At 33.8% G+C, this 26,809-nt stretch overlaps 1 protein-coding gene across 1 annotated transcript in view; it reads left to right on the top strand.

The window, feature by feature from the left end:
- LOC123561383 (hemicentin-1-like) overlaps positions 1–25,189 on the top strand; it is a 36,190-nt gene extending 11,001 nt beyond the window's left edge. Inside the window, exons 7-16 of the mRNA XM_053553243.1 lie at positions 4,731–4,868; positions 5,480–5,644; positions 6,636–6,905; positions 10,198–10,335; positions 10,633–10,797; positions 11,585–11,857; positions 14,574–14,714; positions 17,315–17,473; positions 18,207–18,344; positions 18,597–25,189. Of these exons, the coding sequence (XP_053409218.1) occupies positions 4,731–4,868; positions 5,480–5,644; positions 6,636–6,905; positions 10,198–10,335; positions 10,633–10,797; positions 11,585–11,857; positions 14,574–14,714; positions 17,315–17,473; positions 18,207–18,344; positions 18,597–18,688 (1,679 nt within the window). The 3' untranslated portion in view covers positions 18,689–25,189. The remainder of the gene's footprint in view (positions 1–4,730; positions 4,869–5,479; positions 5,645–6,635; positions 6,906–10,197; positions 10,336–10,632; positions 10,798–11,584; positions 11,858–14,573; positions 14,715–17,314; positions 17,474–18,206; positions 18,345–18,596) is intronic.
- Positions 25,190–26,809: the final 1,620 nt, after the last annotated feature.

Genomic DNA, 26,809 nt, shown 5'->3' with positions numbered 1-26,809 from the left:
ATGCCAACTTTAACGGAAAATACAGCAGCCGGGTTGCTTAAAAATCAAACAGGTACAGTTTAATTATATGCAAGATATAAAAATGGTTAAGAGGTACATAAAAGGGTGGATGTGTTGGGGAAAATGGAAAAAAGGCAATGATGAATTTTCAACAGAAAAAAACACGCTCAAAAAACAACCACACAGGGACGATCATTTACCAAAATTATGACTGGCACTTGACCTCACTCAGAGTCAAAGAAGAAGGGCGTAAATGCAAGGGGAGTGGGGGAGGTGATGGGGGAATAGGAAAAAAAACACCGACAACAAACAAGACAATATATGTAACATAAAGTACGAAGTAGACAAAAGTAAAAAAATGAAAATAGGGGCATTGCCTTGAAACGATTGTCGCATTGTTTCCTCATTTGATAATCTTTTTGTACACATTTTTACAAATATTTTATTAAAAAAGCGTTATGTTTAATAGATACGAGAAATGTTAAAAAATAACCATGTGATGCGAACTTCGAAAGTCAAAAGTTTCTTTTGAGGGTCATTAGACAGATGGTGCGGTTCTATACTAGTTGGGTAAACAAATGGAGTTAAGTAATTATTTATCGGATGTGGTCATCAGAAAATAAAAACAACATCAGCTAAGTTATGATAGACAGAGCACAGGTGTCGAGAAGCTGCGTATTGTTGTAGCTTTATGTAAAACAAAATTTTTTGTTGGGTTTAAGGACGCACGGATATAATGCAGGCCATATGACTACTTTTTCAGCATTTGTTGATAGACTTTCATCAGACATTATTTCATTACGGGCGGGCACCTTGTTAGAAACACTGACTTTCCTTAGACCAGATGGATGGCTTTCTCAAATGAAAATGAAATAATGTACACCCAAAGCGGGGTTTCGAACCCACATAGGTGAGGGACATGTGATTTCAAGTCAGCGACATTAACCACTTGGCCAAGGATTCCCCAAATAAATTTGATACCAGGTTAGGATATTAATGAAACGTTGTAAGAATTCTGTTAATAATTAATACCTTCATAATTTTGATAAACATACCTTTTTTTTGTTTAACATAGTTTTATGTTTTTTCTTTGGATAAATATACCGTTTTAATAAGCATACAGTCCATAAAATAAACAAACGTGTTTGTAAACATGGACGGATCCAAACGGAAGGGGAAGAAGCATTTTATAGAAATATTTTGATGTCAAAATACAATACATATCTTAGTCCTGACCAGCCTATTAACCGGGTCAGTCTATTATATAAGTACAACAACACGGCTGATCCATTTAAACGAGCTGTACTTCAATAATTTCGATACAAATACCTTTATCCTTTTTAATACACACAACTTAAAATTTTCTTGATAAATATATCTTTATTATTTTGATAAAAATATCATAATTCTTTATTATTAACATAACTTTATCATTGTAACATGCAGCTCGTTTAAATGGGTCAACCGTGTTGTTGCACTAATGAAATAGGCTGTCCCGGCTTATAGGTTGGTCAGGGCTACGGATGTATTGTAATTTGCCATCGAAATATTTCTTTAAAATGCTTCTTCCCCTTCCGTTTGGATCCGTCCATGTTTACAAACACGTTTGTTTATTTTATGGACTGTACCATTATAATTTTGATAAACATACATATAATTTTATAGAGCTAACACGGTATAAGGACATGACTAGTGGTAGAGGAGGTGATCAATTCACCTGTGAACTCTGTCAGCTTGAAGAGGATACTCTGTATAATGTAACAGTTGTTTCCAAAAACTCACGTGGTGAATCTCGGGATGTTCCTGATTCTGTCAAGTTTTCATCCTACGGTAACAAATCTGTATTTGTGTTTCAGTAGATCTTACGTTTGATAGTCAGTTCTGTAGTAAATCATGTTGTTTCACAGTATCAAAGGAATGTACTGTTTTACAGTATTAAATTTGTACAGTGACAAAAATAATAAATACAAAGCTTACACATAACAATAGAACATTGTATATACATCGCCACATATGTCAAAGTTACAGGTATTATTATATGTATTCATATTGCAAAGGCTGAATGATAACTTGTGAATTAGAGTTGATATTGCCCTGTTTAGGAGCCCAAAATTGTTTTTGCAGCTATCTTTGAGTGACAATAGTCATTATCACAATTCATTTATGTATTATAGGAAAACCCAAACCAGACCCGGGACATACAAGTAATTCCACATTTAAGCCACGCCTAGGTGACACTGTATCTCTAACTATTCAAGCTATCGGCTACCCACCACCTAAATATGTGTGGTTACATAATGGTACACAAATAAAAAGCTCCGATACCAACTACACTAGTACCGTATATCTAGCAAATATCAGTGTTAATGATTTTGGAAAGTATACACTCAACATGACAAACAAAGTAGGATATTTTGCGAAGGTGTACCAACTACTGGCTGAAGGTAAGGATCCCTTCTAAAGCTTACTGTATTTGCAAGTGTTTGAAATTTACATGATACTTAAGCATATTTGCATTTGTAAAAAGGATTGTTTCAAAATGCAGCTGCTAAGGGAAGAAATAAATGAACCTTTAAAGGTAATGTATCTGGAGTTACATTATTGCTTCATACCGCCTGCTTAGCTCAATAGGGAGATTGCAGATCTACGGACCACGAGATCGCGAGTTCGATCCCGGGCAGGGCCGTATGTTCTCCGTGACGATGTGATAAAAGACAATATGTCTGAAATTATTCGTCCTCCATCCATATTAACAATCATTCGAAAATTGAACAATCAGAATAAAATGAAGCAATTTGGCGTAATACTTTCTTCTGGAATTGTTTAAGTCGTCTCTACCACGGGCGGGCTTTTTTCTATATGTTTTTATTGGACACTTTGAACATTTTCTTGTCTAAGACCTATTTCGATATCATAATAAATTAATATCAGCAATCTTTAATAGAACATAGCTTACTTTTACAATATGTCTTGTGACGTATTATCATACTAGTAGTTGTAGTCCTGGTTCGCGCCAGATAACCTATACTGTGTTGGTGAGCCGTAAAACCCAAATAAATAAATAAATAAATTAACATAATAGTATGTTAAATGCCTTGTCGCAGTGTTTTAGTTATGAAAAGACGATCAGTTTGTCTGAATATCTCAACACTGATTTTCCCGACATAAGTGGTAGATTGTCATCCGTCATTCCTTACGAAGAATGTTTACCTTCCCAGGAATCATATGTATTATCTGGAGCCTTATCTCAGAGGAAAAGGAAAAATCAGTTTACATGAAAAAAACAAAAAAAAAAAAAAACAATAGCAGTTGTCAAATGACTCGCGTTTAAGATGTTGTAGAGAAACAAGCAAGCGAGAATAAGTGTAATGTAAGATTTGAGCCCAGTTAAGAATTGAAAAAGCCGCAAAATTTCTGCAAACCAAGTGTCTAATCGTCAGTCAGTCCGTGTCACAGTGTGCGAAAAAGTGAGAAGAATTGTGAACACCGTTGGTTAATAATAGGTGCAATTTATGTCTTGAAAGAACCCCAATTAACAAATTTAACTACAAAAAGATATACACTAGATGTTTTTATAACTAATGTAAATGTATATTTTCTGTTTGATCATCATCCACTTTTTCCGCAATAAGGTTTCAATGGTAACTTTTAATATCATCTCGGTTTGACTGAGTCAGTTAGTGAGAGATAATGAAATGTGCTATACCCCTCACGCCTTCTAGGGTTACATTCTACCAATTCAATTCCTTATTTATTTCATATTAATAACAAAACATTCCGACCTCATTTTCAGCACTTTAGAGCATTTCAATGATATGAAAACCATATATGGTCATTTAGTATAACATGTCTTCTTATCAAAAATAGAAAAATATTGACATGTTATGTTGTATATTAGAAAAATAATCTGATCTGAGAAACTTCACCCTTTAAAAATGACCTCCTGAAAACAGCCGTTTAGCAGTTACGTGTAGGTAGACATTTTTCGCAAAGAATAAAACTTATTCCAAGAAATTTACAATGAAAATGGTCTAGATCTATTTCCATACTATAAGCAATAAACATAGGCCAAAAAATTTAACTGTCACCTCCTCATGTCACTCATTATACCAGATTTCATCCATAGCATGGAACTACATTTTGGACTACTTCACATGTAACACTGAGTAGTCACTTCCGGTTTGGTGTAATCCGTCCTTAAAGCGCCGGCTGAAGTAAGAAAAACAAAACAGTAGATTATAATTAAGCGGGGTGACCTTTTTATCTGATCTGTAAGTACTTCTTTCTCTAAATATTCTTAAAATTTCACTTCTTACCGTTTTCAATATAACTGGGATGTCCGTATTATCTACAACATATTAATTACAAATCCTAACTGGTTCAATTGTACTTGGGCAGTATAATATTTGCAAGAACATCGGCACACAGATACATAATTATACCTGTCATTAAAGTAATTCAAGCCGTAGACTTTTCAAGCTCTATAAGTTATAGCTTTTGCTTGACAACATAGCTTACTATTCTGTATAGATAGTCTAATGCGTCAATTTTAGATAAATTATGAAAAGTATTTTCACCAATACCAACATAGCCATATTGTCAGCTAGGTTTAATCGACAAAGAGTTTATTCTAATTTTGGAAACATTTCATCATATGCCATTGTCATTTCCATTGTTAGATAAATGAACTATTCATAACGCTTTAAATATATGTATTTTGTATTTTGCAGGACCTCCTGATCCCGTCTCAAATTTGAGTGTTCTAGATGTTAACGACACATGTGCTCACCTACACTTTATAACCGGATACAACTACAACAGTACCCAAACATTTATCATTGAAAGATACAAAGATGAAACCATTACCGGTAAAAACAAAACGTTTTCGTCTTAAAACTAATGCTTTTACGTTTACAAAGGTTTAACAGAGGAAGTGATTTCTAAATAACGTCACAAACAATGATTGCATATAAAAATAATAGCTAACTACTCTTCATTTCCCTCCTTTGCAACACATTGACATTAAAAAGCTACATATTATTGTAGCTTTATGTAATCAATACTTTTTTGTTGGGTTAAGATGCACCTTGACACAACTTCGCGAGCATTATTTCAGCTATCGGCTGGCACCTGGGTAGAATAACCGATCTTCTCTAAGCCAGCCGGATGACTCTTTTACATTACAAATTCTACATTCCAACTTCCCAAGCAAGGTTTCGAACCAACGACGGTGGGGCAAGTGATTTCATTCAGTGACCTTAACCAGATAGCCACATAGGCTCCAAGCAACAGCTTCAGTTGATAACGTGTTTGAATGTTAGTAATTAGCTTGTGAGATTATTACTTGTTCATTATTAGTACCTTAATAAGTTTGATAAACATACTTTAATTATCTTGTTAATTTGTTTTTATAAACACACCTTTATAATTTGAAAAACATACATTTATAATTTTGATAAACAATCATGTGATTTTATAGAGCTAACACGGTATAAGGACCTGACCAGCGGTAGAGGGGGCGAGTCATTCACCTGTGAACTATGTCAGCTTGAAGAGGATACTCTGTATAATGTAACGGTTGTGTCCAAAAACTCACGTGGTGAATCTCAGGGTGTTCTTGATTCTGTCAAGTTTTCAACCTACGGTAACAAATCTATATTTGTGATTCAGTAGATCTTACGTTTGATAGTAAAAATTTTGTTTCAAGGTATGTACTGTTTGAAAATTTCAAAACTTACATATTTAAACATGCCATGAATATTCTACCACTTTAGATTCCCTACAGTTTGTCGGGTTGTAGTGATGAATATAGCCAGTCTATCCCTCTGATCCGTGACATTCCGTGCAAAGCATAGTAGTAAATACATGTACACTAAATTAAACAAACTAGAGTTAATGCAGACTTAATTAAATTGAGTCTGCAATATTCAATATTTGCTTTGTCCTCGTTGCTTCCGGGGGATCTACTTTTCAGATTTTGTTAACATTTTATGTTATTATTAAGTTATTAAGTATATATCTATTTCAAGAATTTTACAAAAACATTTGATACGTTTAGGTTCTTATTTATTTATTAATAACTTCCTTACATCTTTTAATGTTGTTTCAGCAAAGAACTAGTTTGGCATAAATATTAATCTTAATGAGACAACGTTTCATGTGTAATACTCAGACCCCTAGCTACAAGGTCAAGGTCACATTTAGAAGTCAAACGTTAATAGGGTCTATTTCGTGTCCGGTTCGTAACTTTGCCATTCATCAAGAGGTTTTGAAATTACTTAGCATAAATGTTTATCATAATGAGACGACGTGTCTCAGAACCCTAGCTCCAAGGTCAAGGTAAGACTTAGAATTCAAATGTTAACAGGGTCTGTTTTTGTGTACGGTCCATATTTCTGCCATCCATGAAGGGACTTTGAAATAAAATGTGGTAACCATAAACAGGCAATGTGTCATGCGCAAGACCCAGATCCCTTGCTCCAAGGTCATACTTAGAAGTCAAATATTAATAGGATCATTTTCGTGTTTGGTATATAACTGTGTTATCCATGAAGGGATTTTGAAACAACTTGGCATAAATGTCGGAACTATCTTTGAGTGACACCACTCATCATCAATCCATTTATATATTATAGGAAAACCCAAAACAGACCCGGGACATACAAGTAATTCTACATTTAAGCCACGCCTAGGAGACACCGTATCTCTAACCATTCAAGCTCTCGGATACCCACCACCCGAATATGTGTGGTTACATAACGGTACACAGATAAAAAGCTCCGATACCAACTACACTAGTACCGTATATCTATCAAATATCACAGTTAATGATTTTGGAAAGTATACACTCAACATGTCAAACGAAGCAGGATATTTTGCGAAGGTGTACCAACTACTGGCTGAAGGTAAGGGTCCCTACTCAGATCTGCTCTATTTGCAAGTGTTTGAAATTAGCAGGATACTTGGGCATTAATGTATTTGTAAATAGATTGTTTCAAAATGCAGCTGCTTCGCGAAGAATTAAATGAACCTTCAAAGTTAATGTCACCTTCCCCGGGATCGAATGTATTGTCTTAGCTCAGAACAAAAGTAAATCAATTTATATGGGAAAAACAATATCAGTTGTCAAATGTCTCACTTTTAATATGCTGTAGAAAAAGAAACAAGCAAGCATGAATGCAATGAAAGATTTGACCTCCGTTAAGAATTAAATAAAAAGCCGCAAAAGAAGACATGACACTTTCTGTAAACCAAGCGTCTTATCGGGAGACAGTCTGTCACAATGTGCGAAGAAAGGAGAAGAATTATGAATAATGTTTGTGAATAATAGGAGAAATTTATATCTTAGGAAGTATTTGAAAGAACCTCAATTAACAAATTCAAACTACAAAACTAATATACTTCAGATGATTTAATAACTAATTCTGTTTGATCCGTTTTTTTCGCATTTGAGTTTTTAATATTTACATATTCCTTAATCAAGCTTGAAGTTTTCGTTAAAACGATTTGTTGGGGTATTTTCCAGTGTAAACTTCAGCCATTTTGAACGCAAAAATCTAAAAATTTAAATTATGGCTTGAAGTTCCAGGTTTCATGTGCACCGCCGTATGAACACATCTCCGGATGTCACTAAATTGTTTTTTGTACTTGTAACATGTGCAAATGCAGGTTTAATCAAACCTTTCATTTTTGTCGTGTTGAGCGATCTGTGAAGTTCCATTTTCTCTATTTTATTTGTTGGTGGATTGGTTATAATACTTTTAGTATGTATTTATGATGAAAGGAAACATTTCCATGTTAAAAAGTATATTAAAATATATAAAAACAATTTGTTTTCGAAACTTTGATTTGAACTAATTTTTGCACGGGGGACAGTATATTTTTGGCAATAAAATTGACATTTGTTAAGATATATTAAACATTAAAAAGACCCCACTGCAGTCCTTTGAAAGAGTAGGTAATTGTGTCTGATACATTGATTTTGGAGAAATCATCGCACCACATTGTTAACGTTGCGCTTCGATGATTCAGTTTGCATGGAACCAATTAACTGAAAATCAATTATGTAATTCTGGTGCTGTGACCAAGATTAGAATTACCGAAATACTGAGAGTAGTTGCGATTTTAGACGTAGGTGTACATCCACATTGTAACAGGAAAAAAGTGTTAAATAGGAACTTCTGTAAGTACATCAACCACTTAAATGTGGCTACTTTTTTACACAACAATCTGTTTTCCATTGTAACAACCGTTTCTTCTGTCAGCACAATAGATGTCAGTCGGTCAGCCGATCCGTCCGTCCATCCTTGCCTACAATTTGAATTTATGTATTAGGATTTGCCCATCTTTGGTTTATCTAGTTTGGAATTGTGTGACGTTTTTGGTTGGAGGGGCGGGATGTAATTTATATTCTATTTGTCTTTAGCCGTACAAGATGCCCATGCGTCCGTCCGTCAGTCAGATAAAATGTGTACAGTACATGTATACATGTAAGCAGGCCTACAGCATACAAATTCAGCTCATCAAAATATACTTGCTGCTAGTCGGTGTTACATTAAATATTAACGCCGTAGAAAAAATGACCCCATTGATGAAAATTTAATTTTGAAATATTGGCGGGGTCATTTTGCAACGTTGAAAAAGAACCTTTTGATCAAAATTTAATGTTGAAATGTTGGCGGGGCCATTTCACAACGTTGAAAAAGGACCTTTTGATCAAAATTTAATGTTGAAATGTTGGCGAAGTCAATTCGCAACGTTGAAAAAAGGACCTTTTGATCAAAATTTAATGTTGAAATGTTGGCGGAGTCAATTCTCATCGTTGATAAAGGACCTTTTGATCAAAATTTAATGTTGAAATGTTGACGGGGCCAATTCTCAACGTTGAAAATGGACCCACAGGATCTATTTTCAACGGGGTCCGTATTTTATGTTACACTGGCAGTAGAATATCTGGCACTGTTTTGTCAAACTGTTGATGAGACATCCACTTTTTAAGACAGCTTACTAGACACACTGTGTGTCACACAGTTTCTTACACATGTGAGACAACTAGATGCCTCTTTGTAAGAAAGCTTACATGACCACTTTGTGAGACAGCTAAATAGGTTGCTTTTGAAAGACAGCGTACTAGACATCTGATTGGTGAGACAATTCATACACATCCTGCTAGTCAGACAGATTACTAGATACCCTGTTTTTCAGACAGTTCATGAGAAATTCAGTTTGTGAGACAGCTAATTATAGATCAGAGACAATAGGGTAGATAAAAGAGTACTTTGATATGAAATGTTGTATTCTGGTCAAGTGGGTTTTGCTAGCTCCTCGTGGGATACGATGTGGCATCCATGATAGCCGAATGCTTTTGGTGTAGATCAAGGTATTGCTGATATGACCCTTTTATGATATACATATTCCTATTTCTACTAATATCATCCAAATGGACAGCAATTTTAAACAAATTAAGCTAACTCGTTTGAAACGGCGAACTTTTTGACCCCTGGAACGTTGCAATTTAAAGAAGTAGTCCAACCATTGAATATTTTCACGTTTCCGATGAGAGTTGAATACAGAACTTCGACCGAAAATTCGTAGCGATATATTAAAATTTGATAGACATCCTGCTTATCAAAAGCTAACTAGACATCCGGTTTGTGAGGCAGCTTACGAGACACTTAGTTTGTAAGACAGCTACCTAGTTATCTTCTTTTAGAACATACCTTACATTCAGTTTAGCAATCATCCTATCAGACAACAAGTCTTTCGCATAGTTTACCAGATAGTCATGTATCAGTTATTTTGCTGGCAATTCATGTAATGAGGCATTCAGTTCGCAATTTCCTTTACACGGTATAGTCGTCAAGTTAAGTCGGACACGGTTAATCCATTTGTTCAAATACCTTGTTAATCTAACAGTCATTCGTTTAATGCTATTTAAAACGGACATCATATCCTGGTATGCTACGCGTTCTGCTAACACCCCATTGATGGTCTAAAGTGTGTATTATATATGTATTTCTTTACAATATCTTAGAAACCCATAAATAGCAACCATTTTACCAAATAAAAAATTGTTCCAGTGTAAAAATGGCAAGGATTTCATTTATATCTGCTAGGAAGTACCGAATAGCTATTCCAAAAGGCTATGCAGATGTTTTGAAGAAATAGTAAAGTTATGAATTCGTTTCGTCTTGACAGGTCCGCCAGCTCCTGTTACCAATCTCAACGTATCAGCTGTTACAACAACAACTGCCAATCTCAGTTTTGTCACTGGTTATGATTACAACAAGACACAAACGTTTGTGGTGATGCGATATGAAAATGGAAACTATACAGGTAAAAGATCGAAACATACACAGATAGTAGTGAAGGGGTATACTGTCAATAAAATTCTCTGCAGGCCTATGAGTGATGGAATATACCTTATTTAATCCTGTGTCTAAAGCACCTGACAATATTAATTGTTAACATGTGCTACAGTAACTGAAAATTGTTTGACAGTTTCCACCGTGATGTAAATATAAATACTTTGTACGGAGGAATTATATGTTCGCATCATAGAACTTCATACATATTATATTCTTAGCCTTTGTAGTTATCTAGTAATTATAATTTTATAAATTATTACATTAGAACTACACAGAGTCAACGACACGCATCCGGATCCAGGGCAGCAAGAATTCAGCTTTGTGGTAAAGAATTTGTCCACAAACACAGAGTATAATATAACAGTGGTGTCTATGAATAGTAATGGTACATCTACACCTGCAAAGGCTTTTGTATCATTCTTGACCGAGGGTAAGTATAGTATTCTTACGTGTCTTAGCTGCGTATAATTTTGTGCAGTTTTTTTCTAATGAGAATTATAAGATATTTAATAAAACACTTTTTATATATAGTAATACAGTTTACAATGACTGTCAAAACTGCAGTAGTTATTTACATGCCTAGTTAATCCAAATAGCTTCCGCTCGTGTATGTGCAAATAAAGTAGCCGAAAGTTGAAGCGACGAAATATTTCTTAATTTGTGCTTCCCTTTTGTATGGTTTAATGAAATTTGATATGCAACATGGTAAAATTAGTTTCCTTCGTTGCATCTGTAAAGCTGCGTTGCATCACATAATTGAAAGATATAAAAATTGGTAGAATACTGAGAGTAAACTCTTTGTTGTAAGGGAACATGAGATATCAAACCTCGTCCCTCCAACTAAAAGATTCAAACAAAGATAACATTGTGATAAGAGTTCTGCATTTGGGTGCTTTACATTTGGCACACTAAAAAGCAGGAAAGCTGATGGAATCGGTGTAACATGCACTATACTTCCGCTAAATTGCTAAGTCTTTTGGTGGAATCACCCAAATGGCTTTCCGGTGGCGATTATAAACAAGTTTAAATACAAACAAAGAGAGTAAAAAATGCCATATGTAAAATTGTGCTAGTTTAGCACACCCATTCTTTTTAGCGATGAAGATGTTATATTTTATACAACTTTCAAACAAAGTATTTAACTACATTTTAAGTTGGTTGCCAAACCAAATCATTTTTCGTGAATTATCTGTTTGACTCTGTTTAATCAACTAAAGGTATTCCCGAGCCGGACCCAGCGTCGCCGGTTGTCAATACAACTGCACCTCGTCTTGGAGCTAACACAACGTTTAAAGTACAAGCGGTTGGCAACCCTCTCCCTGTTGCTTTCACTTGGTGGCACAACAACGTACCTTTTAAACATACAGATCATGGACTCACTACTATGATAGAAGTACATAACGTTACTGAAGATGATTTTGGAGATTATGTTCTTAACATGAAGAATGAAATTGGAAATAAAAATTATACATTTACAATAAAGGAGGATGGTAAGTTGGGATCATGTAAGAATATGTAAAGAATGTTTGGTAAGATTTTAAATAGGTACATCTTTGTTTTGGAATATCGCATCATTTCAGGGAAGAGAGATATTAACCTGCCCTTCAGTCTGTCCTGTATTTCATTTTCGGATAATTTCCTCCAGTAATTAACATCATTTATCTTATAACATTTAAATGTTTTTTTTTTTTTTTGATGACTGACATATAATATTTAAAGTTATTTCATTTCCGGATAATATCTTTTAATAAGAACTTCTTCAAACCTATCAGATGTAATCTGTGACAGGTCTAGGTTTGCATCTGTGAAAGGGTTTCTAGTAACCAGGTAGTTACTATCATCGTTTAAGGATTCTCTTAAGGGTTCTCCTTGGTATTGCAAAGACATTTCGCACATTGCTTTGGACATTAAGTTACCGCACATATACTAAAATAAAAAATAGCAGCAACGTGAAGTTTGTCTTGCTTTTTGGAACTGAAGCATTGCATCTTCAAATTTAGTATTTAGTAAGTTCAAGACATTTAGATACAGCCTACTTTTATATTAGTATGTTTAAATTTTCTGAACGTCTAGAAAAAACATATTTTGTACACATAACGAAACTTGTAGCGCCCCAACTATATCTTGGCATAACTGAAAAATGCACTTATAACATTTGCCAAACGTTAAAACAATATGTTGTTAAGGTAGTTCTGCACGTTTAATAAACCGAAAGTGATGGCGTAACGTCATCTATCCGGAAAACGTAGAATAATGCCTGGATTCGGCGTACGGAAACGAAAATCAGTTAATGAGTTAAGGGCAACCCATGAGTAAATGTATTAAAATAGCACTGATCCTATATTTCTAAAGTTAAAATATGATATTAAAACATCTTACACGTTAAATAATTCAAAATAATGTCTTAAAATTAGCTTGAAATAGGCGATTCACTTTAATCATAGCCAGATATTTCAAAAATAAGCACACGGACCTATACATTTTATTTCACCATATTATAGGCCATATGTTTCTTTACGACTGTGAGAAGTTTCATTAAAATCTACATTGTAGAAAATTTTCTATTCGCGAAAATGTTATGAAAATTGCGTTTTTCCCATAGACTGCCATTATGAAAAATTGCGTGAGGTCGAAATTTTTCAAATCAGTCCAGCAAAAAATCAAGCACACGACCCTATCTTTTTATTTCCTGAATTTTCTTAATATATTCGGAAGTTTTGAAAAATCAGAGTTTAATCAAATTCTACATTGTAGAAAAAATTTCGATCCTAACGTGCAGAACTACCTTAATAACATAGTGATGCATTCTATTCATTCATCCCAATTTTCGAAATTCACAAAAGCAACGTTAATGTCTAGAATAATTGACGGTTGAGCTATTTTCATTCAAGGCACGAATATAAGATGCTTTCACTGGTTGTAGGTGCAGATGGGAATTTCCGGTCTCGAGGGTAACTGTTTAGGTGGTTACGAGGCTCCAGCCGAGTTACCGCCTAAACAGTTACCCGAGAGACGGATATTCCCATCTTCACCTATAACCAGTGACAGTATCTTTTTCTTGCATACCGATATCAAGAAATAATAACAAAAATAAAATCAACCGAACGGCTTTCTTTTTTAAACTATTTCTTATAGCAGCGTATTTAAACAAAACACGGGAAAGCAACGTCCATAAACAGGAAAGACGCCATGACGTTTCAAAGACAAATAACAATGTTTAGTTCCGGTTTTGTTTTATCAGTTGCAGCGTAACGTTATGAATTTTTTATAAAATAACGTGTTTTGAATCAAGAAATATACTATCAGGAACAAAGAGGAACTGTCAAGGTATTGGATTTTTATTCCGTTTTCCAGCACCGGTAAAGATACCAGAAATCCTCATCTGGTATGCAAGAAAAACATAACATTTCTTATCCTACCATATCCTAGAAACATAATTTTATTTAAATGGTTGGATATTTGAACATATATAAGTGAAACTTCATCATCTTCACCTCTGCATCCTTATCAATGATATTTACAAGTTGAATAAAAGCACAACACACATAATATACTGTATTTATGAGTTATTAAAAGTAGGTAGTGTTTGTAATATATACAGATGACATCGTTACACTACTAGTATCCAGGTTTGTTGTTTAAGTAGGCTATTAACAGCATACTTTTGACATACTTTTTCCAAATGTGTTAGAAATGTCACAAATGTACTATGTTTAATAATAGTTATTGCAAAATATATCAAACGGACTTTAGAAATTTCGTACGGTCCTTACATATTTACGTATTTATGGAAAAACGACATAATCATAATGTTATAATTACCAAATGAGTAAAACAAAAAATCTGACAACAAAAAAGATGCGCTTAGAAACATATCTTGTACTTTGTGTCTAAATTATTTGTTTCTTTTGGGCTGCAAGTCGTACAGTCTTCAATTCCGTTCTAGTGTACGTTTTTCGATATCTCTTTTCAAAGCCAGTTAGCATCTATTTCATTGACTTTGAAACTAATGACTTAAAGTAAGGTTCAGTCACATATGAATATATTTGCTTATGACGACCTAATGTCCATACAATATTGAATTCAGTATCCATTTGTATGCTGTCTTATTGTCAACTTAGATTTATATTAGTTTGCTTTAGATCCTAGTGGATGCTGTTTTGTTGTTTACAATCTTGTACCTGTATATATACTGGTTTTATTTAGGTCCTCCGGATGCCGTCTGGAACTTATCTTACAGCGATATAACTGCTGATTCAGTTGAATTAAAATGGATGGCAGGCTTTGATTATGGCAGTAAACAATCTTTTGGAGTTAAAGGGACAGTCAATGATAAAGAATTAATAAGTAAGTAGTTTATCTACAATACCTATTCGTTTCCCCTTTTGTCCATATTACAAAATGTATGTTATTATGACAGAAAATATTTTTATAAACAAGTAGCTAAAATAGCGCTCAGCATCGCCAGTTACATTTCGGCCATTTAAAGGACCGACAATATCCATCTCCAAGAACATTTGACACCTCCCGGTTCATTCTGGCATTTACTATGGTAAGAGCAGTGTGCTGATTATGTTGCTCAGTTTCACTCATCTCAGTAAGAATTGTCTTCTTGTGAATTTCCTCTCTGTGGTGAACTGGTAGTAATCTCTATAGTATGGTCTGCCGTAAAGACTTGATAGGCTGGTCTATATCCAGTATTAAAGTCACTGGTTCTCGTCACCTAAATAACCTGTTTGACATATCTGCAAATGTTAGATTATTGTTAACGTCTTTAGCAATAGATCTTATAGTCCGTCCTGCAAGTCCTTGTATTTTTTCGGACGCGTGACATCGCAAAAGGTTCTATGTAAGGTCGGACAGAAACTTATACTTCTACATTTAATTCAATATGTTTGAAAGAGGTTGTGAAATGTAACAAAACACACAATGTCATTATCTTTCAAAATTGAAACACAGATGTTTTTAACAAAATATTAAGTAGATTATATTTTTGCTCCCAATGTCATAATAAGTAGGGCCGGTGTAGCATTAAATATTGACCCAGTTGAAAATTGACCCCATTGATCAAAATTTAATGTTGAAATGTTGACGGGGTCAATTCTCTACGTTGAAAAAGGGCCTTTTGATCAAACTTTAATGTTATAATGTTGACAGGGTCAATTCTCAACGTTGAGAAAGGACCCATGGGGTCTATTTTCATTTGGGTCAGTATTAAATGTCACACCGGCAGCATTTTACTGAATAGGGTCGGGACATCGGAAACAAAAATGTGTTCACTTTTACAAATTAAATACCTGGTAAATAAATAATTACCTACCGATTTACTATCGTGAACTTGTGAAACAAGCAAACGGGGTAAGTTGTGACATTGCACCAATGTACCCCGTGCTCAATGTAACAACATGCCCCGACCCTACCACACGTGACAACATCTAAGATAGACAACTTAAGGAAAGCATGTTACTTTTAGAGATTTTACGGTTTTTACGGTTGCTCACATAGTCTTGTCTGCTGAAATCATGTTTTGACATTTTTTCAAAAGACGCCATCTTGTTTTTCAGAAAAAAAACCAAGACATATTTATGCAGAGATTTTTTATAAACAATTTTTTATTAATATAATAGTTATGTGAAACCATCAATGATATTTTTACAACTAACACGAGAAGTATTTTATAAAGGAATCACTCAATTCCAAATAGCGTCTGCTTTTATACAGCGTCTCGTCTGCTTACATATATCATTTCATCTGCGTATATAGCGTCTCGTCTGCTCACATAATGTTTTCTCTGCTTATATATGATTTCTTGCCTGCTTTTATATAGCGTTTCCTTGCTAATTTAGTCTCGTCTGCGCTACACATGTTCCGTTGTTTAGTTACAGTTACGATTATACCTTTTGCGATACTATTTAAAACGTTATTGAATCCAGGTTTGTTATGCAAAATGTCTGTTAAACAAATGTCGTATAGGAGAGATCGCGTTTGTATACAAATCCGTTGTATTTTCTATTTTTAGAACTGATAAAACGGCGATCTGGTGGGCAGACGCCGAACATTAATTTTTTTTGTGAACAATGATGTTTTCCTAACGGCCTAAACTTTCTTAAAACACAAATTATATCAATATTTTTTTTTGATCAATGAAAAGGTTATGAAACAAGCAATTTATTAATTACTTTTAATTATTATTTCGAAATAAAATAGATTAACTTACAGTGTTTTTCTAAAAGTTTTGAACGTCACTACGCCGCTATCAAAATTATATATCATTTCAAACGGTTATTCATTTAAAAAAGATATTTGAATACGAAAATATAAAAATTTTAAGTATTTCAAAACTTTTTGAATTTTGAAAATACAAAAATTAGTGAAAAAGTTATGTAGGGATAACGCATGTTTTTTCGTGTTATAACATCTGCAGAATCCCGAGGGATTCTGCTGATGTTATAACACGAAATCAACATGCGCTAACGCTATTCTAGCATAAAACGCGTAAAAAACTGATAAATGAATACATTGTCACTCAACGTCATTAAATTTCCACGAAATGCGCGAGAATGTCTGAGTTATTTTTTACGTTGACGTCATTTCGTTTTGAACTATCCGTTTTGGGGCCGAATGGCGTTTACGCTTTGCCACGGAACGCGCATATATAAAAAGGTGTTATAACAGCACGCGAGCGCGAGAATCTCCTTGTTTACACACGTTTTCTCTCCTGTTAAAACACCCCCGAAAAGTGACAATAACAGCAATTTTATGCTAGAATTAAGAATTAAAAATTCCGATCCCATACACAAACGATGTTAAAACATTTGTTTTGCCCTCCACCAAACAGATGTTGACACGTGACGTCACGGCGATCTTTCCTATTGTTGCTAGTTTATATTATTATTATTATTATAATTGTTATACCAGATTTATATATAATAAATAATATAATTTAGATATCAAAGACATAGATGATACAACAGGTGGAAGAGGAGGGCCGGAATCTTTCAAATTAGAAAAACTTGAGAGTTCTTCCAGCTATAATATTTATTTGGTGGCTAAAAATGCGAGAGGTTCTGCTTCAAAGTCTGATCCCGTCTCCTTTACAACACAAGGTACGTATATATCCTGCTTTAAATGTAGAAAATCGGCATTAAATGTAATATATTAATAATTGGGTATGCAAAGCTATATTCATAATCAAATGTCATAATAACTTCCAAGATTTTAGTAGTAGGACACTTTTATACTGTTTGCCTACACATGTATAAAGTGTATACTATTGTAAACGTGGTGCATAGTAATTTTAATACACATAACAAGTTAAGTTTATGTTAACATAATATGCAAATTATATAGACAGTAATTGTTCAAATTTGAAATTTGGGTCTAGTATACCTTAAATAATTACGGAGGACTGGGCAAGGAAGGTTTGTTTAAGTTGGTTGCAAAACATATGAATTTATTTCTACATTTAATAAATAGCATTTGATACAGTTTTACATTTACAATAAAGCAGAAACAAGTGAAAAAACTTAATATTTTAAGTTAAAAAGAGTCATCATATTACTACATAGTTCTACGTTTCTCATTGTATTTAATCAAACAATAATTAATCTGCTGATCATAAGTTTTGTATGTCACAGTTTAAAATATGGGAATCAACACAAATATTACAAGCCGTCTTGCTTATCTATTAAAGATAATTCCAACTTTGGACGACTAGCCGTCAAACGAAAGCTATTTTTGTAACCTTTAACAAGCATAACAAAAATATATTTTACCAGATTTATGGAGACGTCATTTTTGACAGTAAAATTTGCCTCTGCTCTCATTTTTCAATTTTAGCTGGTTCAAAAAATGGAAAGGGTACAACAGCCGCGGAGTATGTGGGATATGTGATGGGAGGTATCGGAGCAATCGTGTTTATTATTGCAATTATATCCGTGGTCAGGTGGTGTTCGAAACGAAGAAGTGAAGTTCCATGTAAGCTAGCAATCATTCTTTCAACCATAGCACTTGATATATGAAAGGTTTTCATTTTGATTTCCTTCTGAAATTGTGTCACGTATCATGACCCATTTTTTATAGTTTACTGAATATTTCTAATATTGGTATATCGATTGTATTATAATCTTTTTAAAAGTGATGTCGTATTTCTTAATTGAGCATGTGCAAGACTAAGTATGAATAACGAGTAAACGTTATCAAATAGATATGATATTATTTTTGATATAGACGAAGAACTTCCTGAACGCCCGGAGGAAGATGCACAAATACAACCACACCACTATCGATATGACGATGCAGCCGCGCCCTCTGATCTCTGAAATGCCATTAAATTCTAATATTCTACTACAGCTGCACTCTGTAACGTCTAGAGCGCCACCTGTTTTTATAACGTTGTCATGGTATGGTGCAGCCCCGCTGTTTTTCGTCTGAAAAGGCGCATTTTCTTACATTGCCTTGACATATACATTTTTCTACATATATGTGAACTATAAGTCCATGCTTTAGTATATTCTTTCAGTATCTTTCCCTTTACATTGAAATTAATTGTTACTTGTTTGACTGTGATTATTTTATTAGTCGCTAAGTCGCTAGACGGAGCTTGCGAATGTATTTGATAAACTCTAGGATATTGCTTATGGTAGAAGAATGCTTTAAACATGAAGACTGTAAACTCTTTACAAGATTAGTACAGATAAACAATATAATTTTTTTATCTGTATTACATCGATTGACATTGTTTTCATGGTGTTTGATTATCGCCCCTCATCTGAACTTTCTGGTGTCAGTGTTATACTTTATAGACTGATAATGTCAAAATAATTATACGTTCCTTTATTTAGAGTTTTTATCCCTTTTATAGTATAATACTAAGCCTCTTCATGGTTGATTTAGTAGAGAACATCAAACATCTTTTACAATTTGTTTCAAGACGTTTAAAATGATTATGCAATGAACGTGTTTCTTGTTTGAAATGTAAGATCAATGTTTATTTTGACTGTTTTACAAAATGAAAAAAGAAAATGCTGCAAATATTTGTAATATACATATATTTGTTATATTATCCCTCTGTATATTTATAAATGCTGTTTACTAAGAAACTTTTATGTGTATTTTTGTGATTTTTTAAAAATGGGATGTTATAGTAAAATGATGTCTTTGTGTAAGTTGATATTTCTAAAATTGTGAGATTGTTAGATTTTATTAACATGCTGATGTTTTATCAAAAAAGAGACTTACAGTATTTTTAATATAATTATTTGTAAAATAGCATAGGGCGGTTAGCTGTTTCGTTTAGTATATACATTACTTTGTCTAAGTTTATAACTCTGTACAAGTTCAATAGAGTAGAATAAAATTTGTTTATAATGTAAGAAATGTAACGACTTCATAATGTAAATATGGTATGGCAAGAAGACAAAATGACTGTCTGTGCAGAATGTATGTATAAAATTTCGTCTGAAACGTCCATTTTCTATTCGCATAACGTATTTACTATGTTATCATTAATTATAGTCGAGGCTAATAATGTTTGCTTGTTACAATTAAAAGAAGCATATTTATTTTGTCATTTGTCAAAACTTCTAATTTGCAGGTTCGTTTAATAAAGTCTAGTGAGCAAATAGTATTTTTTTTTATTTATCACATAAATCCATAGTCCGAAAAAATGTATAAATACTATAATAATTTGTGTTTGCAACGTGTGTAAAAAAGAAAGAGTATAACCGCGCCCATTATCGTAGTAATAATATCATATGTCGACATTAAATAATATTCATTTGAGATATTTTCTCTTATTACATACTCGTTTCTACTCCCTGTTAAGTTACACTGATACCGGAAACGTCAATATTTTTCCAAACACTGACGCCTGAATTCCATATCGGGTGCGTGACGTAATTTAGTGTGTGCTGTTGCACTATTTTTTCATTTAGTTCAGTATTGTCAATCCTATTTAGGCTGTTGAACAAATTCATAATATTTACATTAAATTTATACGCGTAAATGCGTATGTAATTAAAATGTTATTATCTTTATATCGGGAAATATGCACTTGTTCTTCAGCGGAAGAATATTGCGCTCCTAAAGTCGCGCAATATTTTCCACTGAAGAACTCGTGCATATTTCACGATACAAAGCTAATAACCTATAAATATTTTATGAACGTCGTTACAAATTTACATTTCAATGAACATCTCTGAGCATATGCTTTAAAACAACTAATGAAGGCTTTTGGAGTATAGTGCCTACTACATTGTGCGATTTTCACCATGCCAGCACTGTCTCCAAATTTCTCCAGACTACCGACTCTGTCTTGTAAATTATCCGTATTATCGTCAAATGTTCTTGTTAAAGACTTCATCAGCTTACATTGCGAGAGGCTTTTATTTATAGATTCTATGACCGCTTTTTTACAGTCCACAATATCTTGTGTAATTTTTGTAAATGTTGATCAGTCAGAATTTACCTTTTCCGTATGTATTTTATCACTTATATGAGTCCTTTGTTTTTCAGAACTGAAATTACCTTCTATAATGGAAACTGTTTACATTCATTGAATAAAAAATGTTCGTCTTGCCAGTCAGTAGCATTTTATTTTTTTACAAGTAGGATAGATATTTTTATGGCACAATGATTTGTCACGAGGTCTTTTTATAAGAAACAATTACTAATGTTTTGCAATTTGTGTTTTTAAAGCATAAATGAATAGTTACTCTCTTTTTGTCTGAATCCGCAGTTTTCATACAGCTTTGTATCTCTGAGAGGTAACAACATCTACAAGAAAATTTTGTACATGTATTGAACTCAACCTAGTAAAATAGTCTGTTCTTGAGAGGTAATTGAATGTGTTGCGTCCCACAGGTTCCATGGCAACGCCTTATTAATTGAACATCTTATGTTCTAAAACATTGAACGGACTTTACGATCAAAACGAACAAGAAAGTACACTAAGAAGTCCAAGCATGGAAGACATCTTACAGCCGTCTGAAAGACGATACTTTGGAAGCATATAACTCAACTAATCAAAAAGTAGCAAACTGGACTTAATCAAGTCTCTTCGTGGGAGGTAATGAAATGTGCAAAAACCATCACGCTCCCTAGTACCAGCTTAAGTGGAACATTTATATTCACAAACATCACTTGACTTAAAGAGAACGTTCTAATGAGATAAAGACAAAACCTCATCGTAGTTTGATACATTGCATGGGTATTATTTCGAAGTTTAATGCCCAAGTTCTGGCGACAGTAATTCTGATAAATGTCCGCTTCATCCAAGTGATAAATACGCAACTTGGCTCACTTGTAAAACCTGTTTTAAATGTGAAAAGTTTAGAAACACTTCCAATTTATCTGTTACTGACTTCAGAAATTGCTGAAAACCTATGTACCCTGAACAATCTGTAAACGCAACAAATATTTCTTTTAAATAACTCAGTTTGAAGTTTTACACACATTTAGAACAATACATTGCAAAAGTGCAACCTCTTTAGAGCAACACCCTTTGAGAGATACAAATATTGACTGTTATATAGAGGTTATTGTTCTGGAGAGGTAAATTTGATAGTAAAGTTCAGCATAGAAAAATTTTGATGATGTTGTTATAGAGAGGTTTTTTTTCTTAAGAGATACTTATTTAGATACGTTAAACAGTTTTGAACAACTTTTGGCTCTCCAAAGGGTGGTCTTTATAGACAGGTTTGACTGCATATTAAATTATGATAAGTTGGTACCACGTTTTAAAATTTCCGATGTAAGACAAAAGATAAAAAACAATCAATTGTTTTCAAAAATAATGACGTTATTATTCAAACTATATTTTTCTTTACCCTTCAGAAAGGAAACACTTTTGTGCCTTAAGTTCGAGTTTTAGGACCCATGTTACCAATAACAAATCAAAACAATAGAAATTCTTACGTGATTCCAATGAACGCAACAAAATAATCCCTAGCATAACTATTGTTGCAGAGTTTATTGTAATGTTACATACTACAATGCCCTACCAAGATATTTACAAAAACAATGCAAATGGAGAATGAAGAAAGACATTCATTTCGATAGTTCGTGAAAACGTATGACAAAATTTGACTGTTTGAAAATGACTCTTGTCATGATTAAAAGTTTGCTGAATCTTTTTTCGATTTTCTTAAAATGGTTCTTCTATATGTAGCTTACAACTCATGAATCAATACAATTAATGAATTGACTATTACCTTACTGTTGTTTTCGCTATTAGATTCACGTAAGAATTCCTATGGTTTCAATCACCTGAAAATTATGCTTGAATTAGACAAGACAGATCCTTTATTTTCACGTATATTTTGAGGATGTATCTAATTAAGCATTTATTTCAAACTGCATTTTTGAAAATGACCTCAACATGGACTTCTGCAATTTGACTCCTTTAAGGTCAACACTTTTCGAAAGGGGGATAACGCATGGTAAGGCACTTTTGGAAGAATGAACATACGCATATGTTTGAAAGTTTTATTATGACATTTCACTTTTTTTGTTATTTTCCTGAGTAAGAAATACTTTATGCATATATGATAATTTCTACAAACGTGTATGACTGAGCAAAATTTTATTTAATATACACAAAAATGTAGAATATGTTTAAGTTAACTTTTCATTCAAACTTTGACAAAATAAGGATGTTATTGTATACACTATGACCTTTTCTGTGTTACAATCACACTTTCTTGTTGAAAATATTCAACGCGTAACTTTTTATCTTTATTTGAGTCTCAGCAATGCGCACAGAGTACAGTCTACAAAAATATAAACAGCACAGTATAAAAGTACAGTGCCACTCATATAACGAGTTATGAGATATTTGATGCATAAACATTATATGATTCATAGCGATATACTAATTACATATCATTAGAGCTAAGAAGCAGTTAAAACACTGATATATGTAAACACAAGCATATAAACGATATCAATCCGATCACATCGTAGCTAGCAGACTACGTCCTAAAAATGATTAAGACGCATAGAAGGAAGTTTTTATTTACAAAGATGTAACTTTTTCTGATATAGGTTTTGGCATAAATTCTGATGAGTGAATAATTTAAAAATATACATGCATATATATTTATACACCATCCCAATTTATACATTATATAGTCAAATGATTGACTTATACATTCTACAACAGACACTTATATAAATATATTACGCATTCAATTCATTCTAATGATATGTAAACAAGAGGACCATGATGACCTTATATCGTTCACCTGATTTTAGTTGCTTGCTTGAACAAATTTCTTTGCTAAAGCTTAAAAAAAAAAAAAAAAAAAAAAAAAAAAAAACTAGGTGAGTAGGTTATGTTAAAGATTATTCAAGACAACTACTGAAATTTGTTACACAATTAAACAGGTGTTCCAAATCTCTTGGCAGTAGCTTCAAAAACAAAAAGGTAGATCGGTAGGTCAGGGTTAAGAATATTAGGAATATTGAAGTCTGTATCAAAAGTTAAACATGTGGTCCAAATTTCTATGCTGTACCTTCAAAAACAAGACAGTAGGTCTACAGATCAAGATTAAGACTATTCAAGATAAGTATTGAAATCTGTATCAAAACTTATACTGGTGGTCCAAATTTCTACGCTGTAACTTTAAAAACAAGGAAGAAGGTCGGTAGGTCATGATTAATACTATCTAAGAGATGAATATTGAAATTTTTCAAACATTTCACTCGTGGTCCAAAATTCTTTGCCATTGCTTCAAAAGCAAATAAGTCTATGTTAAACAAGAAACCACCCGGGCATGGCCTGTATTGACCCCAATCTTGGTAGAGAATCGCTAGAACGGACCAGCCGTATAGGAGGATATGTCGTTTAAAGCTTTTTATATTTTATATTTTAGCCCTGGCGGCCCCTATGTGTAACCAAGCGTAACCATATCAACAACTCTGGCAGAGGTCCTCACAAAGAACATCCAGGCCAAGTTTCATCAACTTCCACCAAATGGTTTCTGAGGAGATGTTGTTTATAGGAAAGTGTGGACGGACGGATAGACGGACGTCTGACGGTGGGCGATCACAATTGCTCACCCTGAGCACTTTGTGCTCAGTGAGCTACAAAAAAGGACAATCACATATTGTGTCAATTACAATAGACAGGTACAATGTCTTGCACATTTCTTTAAAACATTTAAGGCTATTTACATTGCGAATATTTAAAGATATATCATTCTAAAAATGTGTACATTCAAATAAAAAGTATCTTTAAAAATAGTTTGCGTTAGCGTTTGTACTTAATGTTAACTTTATGTCAGATTGTATTGTTTATTAATAAAATTAGTCATCGATTCCCACACATAATTCTGTGTCATGACATGTTATTAATGATTTGAAAATTAGTACCATTTATATAAAGTCAAACTGACGTTTGGAGATTCTGTAGTTCCTTTTAATATTTAAAACATTATTTATATACACATGCCTTTGTTACTTTTGACTCATACGATGGAGCAATAGTACAAAATAGGCAGAATATATATAGAACAATAATTTCGTACCAAAGTTGGAATTAATCACCAGTTTCAGTGTACTTTTTACAAATATTATCAATTAACAAGAACCAGTTTAAATGATGCATATGTCTAGAACGTGCTCAGTCATGTTTTCAAAACTATTCTATTTAGTTTATGATATAATATTCCTAAGTTGTTTGCTTCGCCTCGTGTCTATCAGTTTTGGTTTATTAGAATTTTATTGTGTACCGCCCTTCATTTGCATATAAATAAATGTTTATGTTATCGCTTATGTAATGTATGTCATTTTTACGGAAAATAAACAATAAACAGAAATTATTTTCATCTTTCTTAAGCATATTTTTAACCGTTTCCTTTCTGTATGAAATATGTTTGATATATTTAATAATGTGTGTGTGTTCGGGTTTAACGTCTTTTTCAACATTTTTTTTTCGAAAAAAAAACGACGGTGTCTATTTGTAGCAGTGAGCACAATGCCCAACTTTATAGTGCTGCCTCACTGGAATATCACGCCGTAGACACGTGGCATGATATCCCATCCAGTCATATTATACTGACACCGGGCTGACCAGTCCTAACACTATCCCCTTAATGCTGAGCGCCAAGCGAGAAAGCTGCTAGTACCATTATTTACGTCTTTGGTATGACGCGGCCGGGGATCGAACCCACGACCTCCCGCGCTCGAAGCGGACGCTCTACCACTAGGCTTACGAAGCGGTTGATATATTTAATAAAATAGAAAGAATAGTTAGATTGCCCAATGATGAAAATATTATGGTATTATAGTCCCTAACTACATCTTAATCTATAGATTTTTATACGCCCGTTTGAAAAACGGAACGTATTACGGGAACGCCGGACGGATGGGCAGATTTAATATAGGCTAGTATATACTTTTTGTGCATTGACAAATGCGGAGATCAAAAAACTAAGATCAAGTCCTAACGTTTATAACTTTAACGTGGTCCAGGGATTTTGCAGATGTTAACGCATGAAATAAGTGTATTATTGCTATTCATGCATCAAAATAGGATTAATTAATTGTTTTTCATATTCTTTAACTTCATTTTCATCAAAGGGAAACTGGTGGCGAGAACGTTACTCCATCTGTTGACGAGAAGTCGTTTTTAGGCAAAATACTTTTAGTACTATTTGAATAAATCAGTTACTGGTTGACATCGACACTAGATGAATTCAGATTTATGAGCCGCGCCATGAGAAAACCAACATAGTGCGTTTGCGAGCAGCATGGATCCAGACCAGCCTGCGCATCCGAACAGTCTGGTCAGGATCCATGCTGTTCGCTAACGGTTTCTCTAATTTTAATAGGCTTTGAAAGAGAACAGCATGGATCCTGACCAGACTGCGCATATCTGGATCCATGCTGGTCGTAAACGCACTATGTTGGTTTTCTCATTTTCTCATTGCGCGGCTCATATGTGATAATTATTAAAGTAATATCATTTTTGTGCCCCCCCCCATGAGTGGTGGGGGCATATAGATTTGCTCTTGTCCGTCCGTCCATCCTTCCGAGAATGTTGTGTCGCGCCTAGCTCCAAAAGTATATGACGTAGGGTCACAAAACTTTACAGGAATATTGGTCAGCATGCGTAGTTGTGCACCTGGGGTTTCGCGTCCGGATTCATTCAGTCTTGTAGGAGTTATGGCCCCTGACTTTGTAAAAATTGGTCATTTTAGTGTTGTGTCGCGCCAAACTCCAAAAGTATTTGACGTAGAGTTACAAAACTTTACAAGAAATATTGGTCAGCATGTGTAGTTGTGCACCTGAGGCTTTGCGCCCGTATACATTCAGTCGTGTAGGAGTTATGGCCCCTGACTTAGTAAAAAATTTGTCATTTTAATGTTGTGTCGTGCGTAGCTCCACAAGTATTTGACCTAGAGTCACCAAAGTTTACAGGAATGTTGGTCAGCATGTGC

The sequence above is a fragment of the Mercenaria mercenaria genome, chromosome 10, assembly GCF_021730395.1.
Source record: "Mercenaria mercenaria strain notata chromosome 10, MADL_Memer_1, whole genome shotgun sequence".
Taxonomy (NCBI): Eukaryota; Metazoa; Mollusca; class Bivalvia; order Venerida; family Veneridae; genus Mercenaria; species Mercenaria mercenaria.
The sequence above is the reverse complement of the archived record's forward strand: the minus strand, read 5'-3'. Positions and strand labels throughout refer to the sequence as shown.